The sequence below is a fragment of the Cydia fagiglandana genome, chromosome 4, assembly GCF_963556715.1.
Source record: "Cydia fagiglandana chromosome 4, ilCydFagi1.1, whole genome shotgun sequence".
In the NCBI taxonomy this organism is placed as follows: domain Eukaryota; kingdom Metazoa; phylum Arthropoda; class Insecta; order Lepidoptera; family Tortricidae; genus Cydia; species Cydia fagiglandana.
Window position 1 is genome coordinate 21,129,667 of NC_085935.1, and position 17,895 is coordinate 21,147,561.

The window sequence follows — 17,895 nt, forward strand, 5'->3', positions numbered from 1 at the left end:
GCCGCCATCTTGGAATCCAAAATGGTCATCGTTTTCGAAATCTGCGCCCCCTAAAACCTATAAAACGACACCCATGACGACTTTTATGACATAGTGCATGGCCGCCATCTTGAAATCCAAAATGGTCATCGTTTTCGAAATCTGCGCCCCCTAAAACCTATAAAACGACACCCATGACGACTTTTATGACAAAGTGTTTGGCTACCATCTGCATGCAAGACATTTCTATTATTTTTACGTACAAAAATGGCCCCCTGTCAACTTCCAACCGAGATTTAATCGATAATTTATTCGATTAATGTTCAGATTCATTCAAATTCAATCTATGTTAGGTCGACTAACCTAATCGTGATTAAAATTTGAGGATTAACTTTTTTTATTCCATTAATTAGCGCCACTTGCACCATTCCACTAACCCGGGGTTAACTGGTTAAACCTGGAGTTACCATGGTTACCAGTACAATTTGATACTGGGTTAACGGTTTAACCGCTTAACCCAGGGTTAGTGGGACGGTGCAAGTGGGCCTTAGTCGAATAAACAGTTAATCTATTAAGTCCCATCTCTGACCACGTCATTTTTACACTTTGAGAATATCTGAAAACAAATGAACACAAGGAGCCATTTTGCAAATCGAGTAACTTTGTTATTACTTTTGACAGCGCGTGTCATGTGTCTACACAGAGTCGACACAAAGTCGAAACATTTGCGACTACTTTGTGACTGCAATATTTCTCAGCCTTAAACCATATTTATACATCATAATTAACAAGTTTCGTAGTATGTAAAGCGTTATTTCTGTTATCTAAGTATAGTATACGCATCGAAGTACTAAAAATGCATCAAATAATATATTTATGAACACAAGCACTGAGAAGTAAACAATTTCATTTCCGGCTAAACTAAAACAATGTGGTGGCGCGTTGATTATATTACACTTAGTTTATCAAATCACTCGAGCAGTTTAATTCCCCATAATAATTTAAGTCCTATTGTAATATAAATGCAAACAATATATAATTACGTCTTGTAATCCGTTTTAGAGATGGCGTATTAATGTCACTTATTTTTATTTAACTATTTTTCCATCTGACAGTTTCCATTTGACAGGAACAAAATGAACGAATGAACGAATGATTTTGGCATAAAGTAGTCGCAAACTAGTAACAATGTGTGCACACGGCGACCACACTTTATGTCACTTTGTGTCATGTGTCGACCCTTCCCCATTTCTGGTAACTGTGTCGACACGGCGACGACTCTGCGACTGGAATTGTGACCGAAACAGACGGTGTCGACACAAGATGTGTCTACACCGCGTCGTAACGGCGACTGGAAATGGTTGTATGGGGAGTCTGTACCTAGTACTATTATTTATTCTGTGCCCTTAGGTACCTTAAAACAACTGTATTGTATTAGTACCTACATTATTATACAAGTGCGAAAAGTAAGAAAGTCGCAAGGAGTGGCGATACATTGAAATACGCCAAAGGGAATGTTTTAAATCGACACGAGAGAGCTATATTTACTGTAAAAAGTAATGAAATAAACGCATTTGTATTGTGATTTTATACATACTAGAATTTCGCACATTCTCCAGACGAACCTATTGTGTATAAATCAATTTTGGGGTTATCAATAAAACAACATGTTTTAATTAAAGCAACGTTTTTATTGAACAGTAACATACGATAACGAAATAAATATATTTATTTTAAGTAGTTAACAATATAAATGCGGTTCATAAAAATAATATAAAGTTTTTATGAGTATTATGCTTAAAAGTCTTCATACCATATAACAAGCTGCCGGACCAATGGTATTCAAAATGCTTATCACTTTATTTATTATTATTTTTATTTAATTTTAATGCACAATAAAAATAAATATTCACAAATAGCTGATATGATGCCTTAAGGCAATACAGAAAATTTCTGAAGTCCGCACTGGTGCAGTAAGAATAATATTTCAAATAATACTGGACAACATTATTTAAAGAAATAAATTTGAAACCCATTTATAAAATGACATAAAAATTGTTACAGACGCATATACATTTACAGCGATTGAGGCAACCTTTCATTTGGAAACTTAATTTTACAAATCTACAATACTTTATTGTTTACAAATATGTTAGCCATGTGTAATGTTAGAAACGCGAAGAAAGCCCACCGCTGCGACTGTCGGCATGGCTAGCGAGCGCATCGCCCCTCTGCTGTACTACATTAACTGCAGCATAGGGAAGAGAAGCATTCACCGTCGCGCCGACTAGAGGCTGGAGCGAAGGCGGCGCCGCCGATTCTAATGCCAGCACGCCGCCTGGTAACACGCCGACGCGGGCGCGTTCTATCGCTGGCCCAAGCTCGTCGCCTCCGCTTGTTGCTAGCGAGGCAGCTGCTTGCACTAGTGCGCTTGTTGATTCAGCCCCAAGGACGTAGCGAGTACCTGCGTACGTGACAACACATTATGATAAGGTTAGCGTAGTTTCTACATATTTATGCGATAATTAGTCAATGTTGATAATTAAAGTTGCATTCCTCGGGTTAAATAGCATAGATACATTTAACTGTTTTAGTATTAAGGGCTTACATAGCAGCTAAACTGAACAGCTAGGTATTCTTCTTTTGTATCTGTGTGATATTGTTTCTTACCTACTCAAGCTGACAATTATAGTTCACAGACGAGAGTGACCACTTGTTGTTTAAAATGATCTATTCGAATCTACTTTCTACTATTACACTACGGCAAACTAACCACAGACGTTTTCGTTGAGTAAAATGGCAGGTGTAAGATCAATCGGTGCAGCGGGCGAATCTCGAGCGTTGGCAGCACTGCCCTCGCCGCCCGTGCCATTCACGCTCCAGGGTGGTAATGAGCCGAACGGCACCGATAGCCCTCTATATTCACAGAACAATATATTAAAGGTGGGATTAGGTTATAAATACAGTTAGTAGATTAGCGACCACGCTGTGGAAAGCATGGTTGAACATTATAGGAATACCTATTTATAATGAAGGTTACATGTGCATTGGATACAGTATGGTAACTTTAAAGTAAAAATGACAATGTTTGCAACTTTCAAAAGATTATCACCATACCACCGTAGATGACCATGTTTTTAGCAAATAAAATTTCTGAATTTCTGAATTTATTTTTCCATAGTCTTTCATTTCTGGTGGGCAGTGGGCGGAAGTCAAAACTTTTGTCAATTTTTTTTATGTTTACATAATTTGATAGGTTAACAGAAATAATTGATAAGCAATTTTACAGGTTCAAAACACAAAGGTTCAAATAACATTCAAGTAAATACGTACGTGACAAGTGCAATGTAGGTGTCAACGGGATCTACCACAGCCAGCCCGGTCGCCACGCCGCCGGCCGGCGATTTTTCTTCGTACGCTTCATTCACAAGAGCAGCAACTACCCTGTATACATTTGCGTTTTCAATCAATCAAACAACAAATCAAACTAACCTAACCAACGGATAAACGATTACATTGTTGTAAATTTGATTTTTGTTAACGATGGGATAAATAAGAATACCTACGCTATATAATGCCTTTGTTGTAAAACGTTACGCTACGTTATAGTACCTACATTGTTGATCTTACGCATTTTATTATAAATACATTTTATCATTGACCCGAAATACACGTGTGAAAAATCATCATCATCATCATCTCAGCCATAAGACGTCCACTGCTGAACATAGGCCGCCCCCTTGGACCTCCTTACGTGCCGGTTGGAAGCGACCCGCATCCAGCGTCTTCCGGCGACTTTAATAAGGTCGTCTGTCCATCTTGTGGGTCGACGTCCTACGCTGCGCTTGCTAGTCCGTGGTCTCCACTCGAGCACTTTTCGACCCCATCGACCATCTTCTCTGTGTGCAATATGGCCTGCCCATTGCCACTTCAGCTTGCTAATCCGGTGGGCTATGTTGGTGACTTTAGTTCGTCTACGGATCTCCTCATTTCAGTGTGAAAAATGCTTAGTGGAAACTAGACAAGGGTCGGTTTCACCAAACCAATTGCCATAGTTAAAACGTTAGCTTAATTTCATTACAATATGTCAAGTTTTGCACTTCACTTGTAAGTGCCGGTGATCAGCCCGTCAATCGTGGTTGATTGAAATGGCCCTAAAATGTTCCTTGCGACATAGACTTGAGAGTTGAGACAAAAAGGCAAGTGTCACCAACCTGCGTTCAGCCTCATCAACGTCGAAGGGTGTCTCGATCGCCGCAACGATTGCCCTCGCCGCAGACGCAGCGCCAACGCCGCCGACGAAAAATCTCCAGCCGCCAGCTGGATTCGCTAGCGCCGACGAAAACCGCACCGCGTTTGCGTCTTTTGACCACATTGCCGTTAGCTCTGTATATATTTTGATTTGTAAATATATATTTATTGATGACTAATATAGTACAAACAAATTGCGCACGAATTTACTAATAAGAAATCCATTAAGTGCGCCGTAACATAAAGCATCGTTAGGCACTTATACATAGATATGCGCAGTGTGCACTAGATGCACTCTGATTCGTATAAACTTTGTATTATTAATAACAAATCTAGTTAAACATTTAAATCTACACTTGACCTCCTGTTTGTTATTCTTGTACCTGCACTAGTGTTGCGCTGCAGCGTCTCAAGATAGTCGGCGTAGGCGGGGTCGGCGCGCACGCCGTTCACGAGCCAACCGGCGCGTCCGGCGCCGCTCGCCGCCATCGCCAAACCTCTTGACACACTGTAACCACCTCTGTTGACAACAATACAGTATTCTTATTGCATGTCTAAAAATAGCATAAAAGCTGTGCATAATATGCTCGATATTGTTAACAACACAATTTTTATTGTAGACTCTTATCGCTTAAGAGTGATCTTTTGCAGATAATATTTGTGTAGTGAAAACAAGGAAAGACTGTAATGATGATTGAGTGATGCTACTCTTTTGTGTTAGTTTGGATTTTTTGTATCTTATGAAGTTGAGGAACTTTTCATTTTAAGTATCCCGAATATATATATGCTTATGTCTGATAACAGGCATAATATGCATGTATAGTTGGTCACGAAGTGTCCCAGTTCCATTTTCGAAGCGTGGGAAGAGATTCAATGAATTACCTGTCAATTTGTTGTGGAGTTTATGAGATCTGTCCATCTTCTGGGAGTTTTATTTGTTGTAAGTGGTGACACTAATATTACATATATTCGCTCCCAGCGTCCATGTTTACAATGTTTACTTACTGAATGGACTAAGATAACTCACGGTCCAACATCATATGGTCCAGACAAAACAACATTCATGATGACATGAATGTTGCCAAACTTTTGGTTTAAAAGTCAATTAAATATAAATATAGTCAGACCGTAAAAAGTCTGCAGCGATTTTGATAGGCCACGCAGTGCAAGTGTCATTTTAAACGTCAAACTTCTATGAAATTATGACGTATACATAACACTTACACTGCGTGGGCTATCAAATCCGCTGCAGACTTTTATTGGTGCGACTATAGATCCATATTAATCTAAGACTTCTCGAAAGTAAAAGTTTTCCAAAATTTTCTAGTGACACATGTTCACAACTGTCGCAGTTTTTGTCTTAATTTTCATGCTTTTTAATAAAACAAAACTAAAAAAGGAATCCAATACCGGAATTTTTACAATTCTACGATTCCGGTATTAGGTATATCGTAAGAATCGGTACGATATTTCGGTACTTATTTCGGAATTCCGGTATTCAAATCTTATGCTTCATAAGTAATACCGCTTCCTCAGTTCCCGACCGAACCCGCGGTTTTCTTATTAGATCAGGAGCCGAGTTTTGGATTTAGAGCGCTCGATTTCGTCGAAAGTCTGTGGAAAACGGCGAATTGATAACTTTGAAATATTAGCCATACCTAGATATGGGAATCTAGTGGAATTGACCACTCTTTTCAATTCTATTAGTAGAATTTAATTGCCTAAGTAGTGGAAATATATTGAAAAGAATCATGAAATCAAGTGCTCGACATAAAAAAATTGGCCCCCAGATTTAGCCCATTTAGAAGACAAGCGAGTATATTTAGCAACTGACAATCGGACAACGATAAAAAATGGTAAACTAACGCTTTTGTATCAAGTGCCGACTGAACGGCGCCAGTTGGCATTCACCCAAAGACTATCTTTTCGCATCGTTATGGTCTAATTTAAATAAAAAAAGCACTGATAGCCTAGCGGTAAGAGCATGCGACTTTCAATGCGGAGGTCGCGGGTTCAAACCCCGGCTCGTATCAATGAGTTTTTTGGAACTTATGTATGAAATATGATTTGATATTTATTTACCAGTTGCTTTTCGGTCAAGGAAAACATCGTGAGGAAGCCGGACTAATCCCAATAAGGCCTAGTTTCCCCTCTGGGTTGGAAAGGTCAGATGGCAGTCGCTTTCGTAAACACTAGTGCCTACGTCAAATCATGGGATTAGTTGTCAAGCGGACCCCAGGGTCCCATGAGCGGTGGCAAAATGCCGAGATAACGCGAGGAAGAAGAAGATGATTTAATTTAATTAAAATTGGTGATATTGATAGCAGTGAATTAAGAATCAGTGGTACGGTGTAACAGTCTCACTATAAACGTCATATTTTCATAGGAATTTGAGGATGGTGACGACGCTTTCACACTCTGTCATTGTCTGTTCTATGCTTTCACATATCTCGCAAGTCTTGGAAAAGCGCAACTAAGATTGAAAATAACCTATCTCTGACAATAGTGTAAGACCAAGTAAGACGAAGGAAATGAAGTAATATAAAAAAAAAACCACTTTATTTCAGACACAAGTCTATATAAAAATTATTAAAAATGATGCTAATCCTAATATAAATAGTAATAATAACTATGCTCTTGCTTTTACGAATAACGAAATTGTCAATTCAACTCTTCGAGAAAATGTCGAAGATTTGACAATTTTGCTGCAGCCCTTTATTCATAAAACTTAGCAAACCTCTGTTAAATTTTATCTCTTTCTAACACACAATGTAAAAATGGCGAATAAAGACAAAAGTTTAACAAAGGCTTGTTAGAAGTCTAGACAAGAACGCCATTAGATGTTACGCACACAATTAATTTTGATACCATGATAACGCGTCTGTTGTCCTCCTTTTTGGAGAAGGTTAAAAAACAGAAACATTACAAAATCAGCTTGAGTAGGCAACATCGTTAGTTATTTCTGCATATATAGAGTCTGTGCGGAAAAGAAACTGTGAAATGTATGGGAACTAAAACATTCCATGACTCTTCCCGTACAGACTACCAAATCGCTAGATTTACGTACAAGCGGCCATTCACACGAACATTTATATCCTGAGATAATATTATCCCAACAACATAAATGTAAAATGAGAGCCGAGTTCAATATTAAGAATATGTGTCGTTGGTGACTCGCCGACAAAAGAATTAAGATCTATATGGGCGCCAAGTTCTGTGCTGTGTAGAAAATCCTGAAATTATAAAGGATAGTAGTACCTAATAGTCTATCGCCATGCCAAATATCATGTTTCTGAAGTTGGTTAGGTTTTTCAGCTATAAGTCAATGTATATTAATGTAATAATTATCAATACATATATGATTATTTCCATCAGTTTTCAGTTTTATTCCTTTGTAAACACCTAAAAGTCTACCTTCATGCCAAATTTCAAGTTTCTAGGTCATCTAGAAGTGGGTGAGGTTTTTGATCTATGAGTCACAAAAATGCCTGTTTTTAAACGTTAATTTATCAATAACTGATTGAGCTACGTTTAAGAAATTTTGTATTCAAGATGGGTTTCAAGTGGTGAAAGGGTTGAAAGTAGCTCGTAATGGTTCGTGTGATTACACACGGTTGCAGCGTCACCAGTTATTTTTCTTTGAACTTGGCTGGAAACGTTGGCGTGTCTAGATAATAGGTACGCTCGACAGTTATGAGCGTGTAAAAATTGATGGTTTGTAAGAATAGCTACAGCGAGTAGCAAAAATTATCTACGAATGTAAAAATAAATGAGTCGCCACATTATCTAAGAATACTACAAATATATATGCTAACCGACTGGACATATTATTGTGGAATGAGATGGTTGTAGCTCGGTGGCCGGCTGCATGAAACCCACCTGATAAAAAAATAGAAAATACCTACCTACTCTGTGGGACTTTTAGACTATTTAAGCTTTTTTCACCTGCTCTTGGACGGCCACGGCTTATCTTGGCAAATTTTGCGCAAATGGCAAAAAGTGGTACAAACATTCATCAATAAAATATCATCGATATATGGAATGAATCGCGACTTTAAACTGTAAAATTAGTTTAATCTTAGTATGTCTCACGACAGTTTAAATTCGACTATTTTGACCCTCAAATTAGAGGAACTCTGGATTTAAAAGTTTCTACAAACAAGATTCTACAATTTAAAGTCATAATGACTTTATCTGATGTCACGATGACGTTATGTAAATCTTATAATTCTTTCTCGTTTTCACGTTGTCCAATCCGATATCGGATTTCGGATCTAACTTCCGCGTAGTCGGGCCGCGGGATGTACCTACACACAAACATAAAAAATCGTCGTCTGACAGCTGACGGCGGCTCGACATGGCTGAAAATTATTGGAAGTGCCAATCCGATATCGAATATCGGATGGCCCCTACAAGAAAGACAGCAACCTTTGACCGCCTTCGCTTTCTTTGCATTAAGAGGAAAGTAAATGTCTGCACGAAATCGCCTTTTCATACAAATGTAGGCCTCATTTTTCTCTCTAGATATTAACATTATTAAAGATATATTGACACAGAAGTATGTCAACCACAGCTATGTTTGATTTTCGTTTGATTTTTTTCGGATTTAAATAATTATTAGGAAAACTTAAAAAAATTTATGGAAATACACGCTCGCTAAATATGTATAAAAAAGTCAAATGAAGTGACATAGATGGTTAATATCAATTATGTAAAAAAAAACAACGGGTTGCACTCCGGGAGTGCCGACAGAAGTGAAAACTCAATGACTAGTCCAAAATGTCTGCAGCGTTATGTTTAATTGACCCATCCTCCTTTCTATTGAAAAACTTTAGTTCCGAAATTGCTGGCCAGTGAGCTTAAATTTGTAGCGTTAATTGTTTAAAATTCGAATAGAAATTGTAAAGTTCCCTTACAGACCTCGCATCTAAATATATTTGGTCATGATATTTTGAGTTTTATTCACCAGTACTAGAGTTCACTTTTATTAGCGATTTTATCAAGATGTAGCTTTATTGAATTATATTTGAGTGATATAAAGTTAGAATGTAACTGTGAGATCCTCGTATATATCAGTCCGTACAAGATTAGAACATTGAGCTTTATTGCTTAATATAAAAGTCCAGTTTTAAATAATTGACCTGATTATGATACGTTATGACTAAAGTTCTTTGGTGAATAACATTGTCCGTGACACATGACGTCAGCGTTACGTTACGCTGTATCGAGTTTATCATTTTTTCCCCACCTCAAAAAGTGCTCAGCGCCGCTAAATAAGTTTTCACTTCAAAAATCACAATGGCAATATCCAGAGACAATATGTTTTAAGTATATTATCCATAAAGAAATATACATAATGATACCCAGAGAGGAAAATAGGCACTATAAGTACGTTTGTATAGAGAATCGGCCGTTCCCTTCCCTCTTAACGTTACTAATACAGATTCTCTCGTTTTTTATTAGTAATACAGATTTCTTAAATGAATAAATAAACATATAAAGTACATTTTGTTTTTGTATTGTGATTTGGTTCTATCCGATATTGGATCGGACAATGTGAACACGCTCTAATTGTGAATTATGAATATTGTGACATAATTTGAAACGCATCTCTCTCGGACCAATAGAGTCGCACCAAGAAAAGTCTTCAGCGGATTTGATAGCCCACACAGTGTAAGTGTTATTAAATTTATACGTCATAATTTTATGGAAGTTTGACGTTTAAATTGACACTTGCACTGCGTAATATGCGTGGGTAGGGTTTGCACGACGGATCCGAAATGTATGGGAATATCCGCGGATCCGGATCCAGATCCGGATAATTTCATACATTTCGGATCCGGATTGCAAACCCTATGCGTGGGCTATCAAAATCGCTGCAGACTTTTCACGGTCTGACTCTAGCAGAATGCACTGTGAGTCATGTGCCTATAGATTACCTCACTGATTCTATGCGTGAAGTATTTTATACAAAAACGCCAAAAAACTGAGGTAAGTAACATTTTTATAGTTTTGTTATTGTAGGTAGACGTTTATTTATATTCAATGCTATGTTTAATTACGAAACTGCCAAGGAGGCAGACTAATTGTTATCATTATTAAATTTCGCAAACAAATTGTTCCCACGCATAAAAGCCGTAACAGCCATTAGGAAACCAGTTTGAATTTGGAATTTAGTGTGCGAGAATACGGTAAATGATTGTATGCGTTTTCCAACGGTTTTCGCGGCTGTTATGTTCTGTTCGGATAGCAGACTGGTTTTATATTCGTTATTGAAAACTAGCGAGGAATTCATTTGGCATCTTAATGGTATCACCCTAGTATCTTATGAACTCATTTGTCACGTTTTTTTTAACTCCAATTATAAATTCCGATTAGGAACACCAAATATGCGTTACTAAAAACTATTATTGAGGGAAAAATTGATGGAAAAAGAGGTAGAGGAAGACCCAGAACATCATGGTGCAATAATATAAGGAGTTGGACCGGTATTACGGACGCTACCACTCTGGGCAGAGTGGCGAAACATAGAGAGGACTTTCGCATGGTGATCGCCGACATCCGTTAGGATATGGCACGTTGAAGAAGAAGAAGAATAAATTCCGATAGACCACTCCAATTATAAATACCACTGCCAATCATATTCTCATGTCTGTCCTCATTATTTTCTAGCATGGTTTTTCGTTTTTCATTAGCATTACTAACATGAATAGTTTTCATATTTTTCCTGATGTCAGTCGGAAAACGGTTGCGTACCTATCATAGCATCAATACAGTAGTTTACCGGCCCGGTGATTTTTGCATGAATCAGTGCATCATTGTTATGCTTCGACATCTAATAAACTAATAACACAGAATTATGACACGGGGTAAACCCGATAGAGTACAAACACGTGCAGTTCGCGGAGATGATCTGTGGTAAACAAGTTATTGTTAACCGATTGTAAACCTTATTGGAACGACATAAGGGTTATGGATGGTCAGTTCAGAGTGTTACTGTTGCAAATTATAATAATATACATTTATGTTCGGCAAGGTCGTAAAACTGTCGCCGAGAAAATATTTTAAAGGCAGTCCACATTTTTGGTATACGGCCGATTTGGTTAAAAAAAAGTGATGATGTCAGTCGGTTAACAGGTTATGGATTATGTAATAGAAAGTTGAAATGACATAATATTACCTATTAGTCTATACTAGTCTATAGTGTGCCAATCGGTGTCACAAAGTAAATAAAGCGACAATAGAAGTAACGTTTTTTTTACTTGTACAAATTATTAATTTTATTATGACAAATGAGTCAAAAATTTGAACTAATTTAGGCTGAGATTTATACGTCAACCGTCAAAGTACATTATAGGTAGTCATGCACATTGTCAATCGCATAGTTTTACGGCGCTTCCAAAATAATGATATTAATGATGTCAAAAACTTTATGGATTTCTATGTAATATTCTTACATCAATAACGACTTTTAATACAGAAAGCAGGGACAATTTACATATTTAAAGTCGAGGTACATTATTAACAGTCTAAATGGCGGCAAGGGAATGTTAACAAAATTAGCTGCCAGAATTCCGGTCTGTAATCTTTCCTTTGAACACGAAATGTTGTTTTTAATTAACTTTTACTTTAGATCTCGTTTTCGAAGGTCGTTTCCTTACGCTCTTTATTGTGTCATTTGTGTCTTATCTTAAATTTATTCTATAAATTTTGCGTTTATATTTTGACCTGTTTATAACGTCCTTGGTGAATTCAAAATAAAATGTTATCTAACTCATAACTAATTAAGCCTGTCTGGGTCACTAGTAAAATACCAAAACATATAAAATCCGACAGTATAAAAAGTAGGTAAACTTTTATAAAGTAAAACTGTATGGATGTAGGTAGGTACAATATCTGCAGGCTACTGAGGCTACCTATAGTACCTATCTAGCTTAATATAGGTAGGTACTTTTGCGTAATGTAATGCTTAGGTATATTAGGTACATATAACACAAAATATTACAACCACAGTTTGTTATTATGCTTTTTTAACCAGTGATCCTTACGAAGGTGAACATAAAATTTTCAACAATCTTAAACTATTGTCGTCAAGCTCACCACAGGTTGTTAACCTATCGAATGAGATGATGCCTTTACTGAGATTGGTCAACGATATGTAATCATACGACATACCTATATGAGGCCTGGACGTTAGTGAGATGACGATTCACTCATTGCTGGTGTCCTACTTTATTACCTGCATATAAAATTAGATTCACCTGATTATCCACCTGGTTTCCTGAACTTCGTAGTCGCCTCCAAACCTCCCCTTATAGCGACCCCATTCCTCACACTAGTTTACCATAAGTTCATATTAGCCATCAACAATTCCCTCGGATCACTGTTCACTCTGATTACTGATATACGCTGTTCACAATTTACAAGAGACACATCATTAATATAATAACACCATAAGAAACTCGTTGAATTGATCCAAAAGCAAAATTCTCCCTCCGTAGATTTGTTCGCACATAACCTCCTCTTATCCCTATCGTTCGGCGTCTACCCTCTTGTCTCCCCAAAAAATCACCATAACCTAGAAGCGGTTATTTTAACTTAAACGTGACTGCGAGCGCCATCTACCCCATGACGCTGGCAGCTATTAGCCGGTTCGCGATATGTTCGCGACACTCCCGCCCCGCAGGAAGAAGCTACTCTTTTAATTGGAATTAGATGTTCATAGGCAAACATGTAAATAAATCAACAATTAGATGATAAGAACACTAATGTGAATAATAATGTATTTGAGATTTTCATCCTCTGAATGCCTCTCTAGGCTTTGGCGCTGTGAATCGGCATGACCTGAGATTTCGTACAATTTCTGATGATGTTATAGATATGTGCTGAGGTACACCGTTTCTGAGACTGATCCGATTGTTCATCTGTATTTGTGCTGAGCTGATAAAGAACAAGATCCTGAGACTGGTCTGAGCATTCATCAATGTTTGTGCTGAGCTGATTAATAATTTGATCCTGAGATTGGTCTGAGCATTCATCAATGTTTGTGCTGAACTGATTAATAATATGATCTTTGATATGATAATTATATGATTAATTGATATCTGTGCTAAACTAACTGATCTCTGATCTGAGACTGAAAGCAGGATCCTGAGATTGGTGTGAGCGACTAAGCCATCGGATCATCAGACATCGTAAGCACGATGTCTGAGCTGAGCTGAGTAGGATCACGGCTGCGATTTGTCATCTCTGGTCCGTTACTGATCTCTCTGTCTACCTATGACTATTACTATTGTATTTCTCATAATCTCGCGCGTTCAGTTCCAAATTGCTCCAAGCAGTCCTTAATTACAACGTGGCAACACCGATTTCATACCAAACATCGGTGTTGTTAGACAGTGAGAACTCCATTCACGTTATATTTTATCTATGACTACCATATGTGATGTTATATACTGCTTTGCTCTTGTGATATCGTTAATAACTTGTTTCACTACTTCAAGGGTCACAACTTCTACTACAGCAGACGTATACATAATGTCCAGCATAATTTGCGTAATTAAACAACTGTAACTTTATTAAACACCGCGGCGACCGCGCGATCGAACGATAGTTATTACACAGACAAAAGCAACCGTCTTATCCGAACGTGACGTGTGTATGTAACCTAAGGTCCCACTTCTCTTTACTTAATACTACTGGCAGTAATCTACTATGTGAAGTATTTTAATCTACCTGCTTATTCATTAAACCTACACTGCTGACATATCCATCCCTACGTGTATCTACTTCATGTCCGGCAGCCCTCCCCAGCCAAGGAAAAATTACGCTATTCTCATTTAATGACAAATCAAAATGTAAAAAAGAACTTTATCTACAACTCGAGAGAACATTTTTTTTTTCTTAAGCTAAGCTCAAATTAGGCACTTATTTCGAGTCAAGACACATTTTCTTGCAGTTCGTTCTGATTTATCAAATGGATATTGTGCCAAAAATTACTGCAGTTTTTAATTATCATTTTCTGATGCTGGCGTGAAATAATCTAGTTTAAATAAGTTGGGACAGTCGTGTCAGCCTCTCTATTAGGTCTGAAAGCCATCTATGGATTTAACCTGAGCTATACGTACACTCAAATAATATAAACTAAGCACTTTATTTTCATCTTGATTAGTTACAAAACCTGTCAACAATTCTTTCTTACTGCGTTACATTTACTTTCCCGTGTTGTACATATATATCAGTCATGCTAACGATTGTAGAAACAGCAAAGCAAGCTGTACCGAGGTACCGATTCATTACAACTTTACAACTATTCTTGAATTGATGTAACTGATCAGATCTTCAAGTGTAATAATCGCCAGCTTCCCGTATTACGGTATTTTCACTGTTGTCTATCAAATTGACCCTCTCTGTTTCCTTTATTCACGAATTTCCACTTCACAGCTTTGAGAACCATGAGAGACATAGAAGAGTACTCACTCAGTAGCAAATACTCAATGTGGCAATTAATAGAAATTACAGTGGGCGCGGTGTCTGTCTGTATACTCTTTAAAGGCTTTCGCAAAGACTTGATTTCCTTAACTGGAGTAAAATGTCAGGGTTATGAGAGAAATGGGGATAACACGTCGAGTTATCTTTTTAAAGTTGATCAAGGAGTGCAACTGTTCACTAACATCGGTGAATACATAATGACTCAAGCCTTCCAATGAAGGCTGTGAGGGTGGTGTCTGAGTTGGTAGACTTGGTAGCCAACGTATCAATAACCTCAGTTAAGCAAATGACATGACTATAATTAGATTAAGTGCCTGTGGAAAGTAACTTGCGGTTTTGCTTCTAAAATTGAGCATGTCAGATATGAGTCCTTAACTTCATCCTTCCAGACCAGATTCATACCCTAGGATCAAAAGAAATAAGACGGAGTTGATGTATGTCGATATTCCTGTTAAAATGAAGAGTACTAATGAATTGCACGATCTAGAGGCAAGTTGTTGGTTTACTTGGGATCTTAAATAAGCGACGATGGCGTTTTCGACCAAAGGGTGGTCATAAGAGTTCAGGTGACCAAAGGTACGGTGAAACGACTAGCCAGGGTATGCATATGGGAGAACATACAATAAAGATCACACTAATGCGGACGCCTTGTTTTCTCGAACTTTCTGTACATGTCCAAACCTAGACTATTAAACTGAAACCCACCATATGACAGATGCATTTGAGATGTGGTACTGGCGAAGAATGCTTGAACGCAGTAGGTGAAATTGCATCAAGTCTCGACGAACCCAACATGAAACCGAGGTTATCCACTATTTGTACTCATCGCGCACGTACTTTCTTCTGCTATCGAGGCAGAAGAGGACCCTATAGTCTGGAGAAGCTCATAATCACTGGCCACATGGCAAGGAAGCGTAGGGATAGGGATGAACGTATGGCCACACGGTGGGCGAACAGAAAAATATTAAAGACAAAGCCACATTACAGGCTAGCATATCTAGGTACTGATGGTGAGCACTGGTGAAGAACCACACAGGACAGGTGTCCAACTGTACACTGTGACTCAAGAGGATAGTGCAACGAATAAGGCTGATAACTGTCTTGTGACTATTGCTCCTGTAGTAGTCGTACATAAAACAAATACCATTTCCTTAACACTCCGATATTTCACAGCAATATTAAAATTAATGAAGACAGATACCTATTGTACTTCATTATATGACATCTGATTTTAATTGTGATTCTGATTCTTGTGTAGCTGCAGCCTGCATTTTATATCTCAATATTCTGATTAAATCTGATAATCAAGCTAACAGTTGATGCCACGATCATAACTACACCAATAATTACTTGGCTCATGATTAATCTCTTCCTTTTACTATAACATAAAAAGTTTAATACTTAATTGAAGTTACCTATCACCCTTTCCTTCCTTCTTCACAGGTTTAAATCAACACATTTTGTGTTAAAAATAATGTTCACTCGCATCACAATGTCTGCTGTGATAGACGACAGACAACTATATACGTTCCAAAGGTAAGCCTTTGCAGTTTTCAATAACAGGCAATACAGGCATTATAACTACATAATATTACAATCACCGAATGTTGGTACACACTGTATTATCTATACTATTTTATTAACATCTAAGCAAAAGCTGTGTTGACAGACGAAATAAGATATTTAGCCAATACGCTGTTGAGCCTGGAATAGATACTATATGATATGATATAAAAAGCTAATTTCTAGCCTAGTGTTGAAATTTATAAAATTATTATTTATTATTAATGTTTCGTCTAGACCGTCTAGTATTATTACAGTTTACCACACAACATCTATCGTGGCCCATTTTTATTGTAAATATGATTTTTAAGGCAAAAGAAACGTGAACAAAATAACTGAAAAGTATGTGAATTGACAGAAACACTTGCTTGCAAACTTGTCATATTTAGCCACATCAAGCGCTGAGTTTGTTTCGGCTCCCCCCACCACTTGCTTTGCACGCAGCGAATACCTGCTATTCCTTTTCGTTACCTATACATAGGTAATATACTCTGTAACAAATGCTCTTGTGTTGACTTAGCGGCCTGCTTCGCAGGCGGAGGTAAGCAACTGAAAAAGGTTCGCCACATGTCTTTGTCATTATACCATCATTTAATTTTATAACTACTTGCACTGAGTGGGATAATGACTACTATCATTGTTAAAAATACTTTATTACATTTTTTTTAAATAACCGAATACTTGAGAATTCCTCTTATTCAGAAACCTATCCACCATGGTCTTACTACTGTCTCTATAATTATTATGAATATGTAGGGTCGTATACTTTAGTATTTAGTATCTCGATTGGGTAGGCGATATCAATTAATATGTGTTGCTTGATTCCAATTCATTTAACAAAATCATATTAGTTATGCATGGCTATTCATTAAATTATCTCCCACTCCCTTATCTATTTCTGTTCGAGTAAAAGTAAAGTATGTACTTAGAAGTATCTAAATCAGTTAGCAGATAATATAGAAACCAGTAGGCCATTCAATAAGTATGCCTTTTATTGGGAGTCTTTTCAATAATAATTTATTTTAGCATTTTTAACCCTTTAGGTTTGGGTCATCGTCTCATCGTATGTACATATATACACAATTCAGAAGTTTCGTTAATCTTTATCGAAGGTTAGCTGGAAGAGATCCCTTATAGGGATAAGTTCGCCTTTGTACTTCCATTACTGTAATTTATTTTTGTAAACCTGTGTTGTGTACAATAAAGTGATTACTACTACTACTTTATCTAATCACTAATCTATGGACTTTCCACACTAAGAATCAATGGTTCAGTAATAATAGGAAGTCACTATATCTTAGGGTATTGCTCAAGTGCAAACGTATTGGTGGTGACTTATACTAAACAGTTTTGCCTTTGTCATTTACCGTTATCCAAGTAGATATTTACTGACTCTCTGATAACAATCTATATTGGAATGTTAATTGGGAATAAATTGAGATACTATACTTTGTTACATCAACAGACAAGTCTTTGGAACCTTAATGTAACGCTGATATACGCAATCCATAAGTAAAGTAAGTGAATATTGTTTAAATTAATTCGGCAGTTTTTTATTCGTTTACAATCATTTTACCCGTTTATCTTTCAGAACAGAAATATCATGCATGC

At 37.2% G+C, this 17,895-nt stretch overlaps 1 protein-coding gene across 2 annotated transcripts in view; it reads right to left on the reverse strand.

Annotated features, from left to right (window-relative positions):
* Positions 1 to 1,980: 1,980 nt before the first annotated feature.
* The window catches only part of LOC134664046 (glutathione hydrolase 6-like), a 51,047-nt gene continuing 35,132 nt past the window's right edge, over positions 1,981 to 17,895 (reverse strand). For both annotated transcript variants that reach the window (XM_063520614.1, XM_063520616.1), the window contains 5 exons: positions 4,614 to 4,750; positions 4,194 to 4,365; positions 3,313 to 3,423; positions 2,753 to 2,895; positions 1,981 to 2,443 (listed from right to left, as the gene is read on the reverse strand). In XM_063520614.1, coding sequence (XP_063376684.1) covers positions 2,148 to 2,443; positions 2,753 to 2,895; positions 3,313 to 3,423; positions 4,194 to 4,365; positions 4,614 to 4,750 — 859 coding nt within the window. In that variant the 3' untranslated portion in view covers positions 1,981 to 2,147. The remainder of the gene's footprint in view (positions 2,444 to 2,752; positions 2,896 to 3,312; positions 3,424 to 4,193; positions 4,366 to 4,613; positions 4,751 to 17,895) is intronic.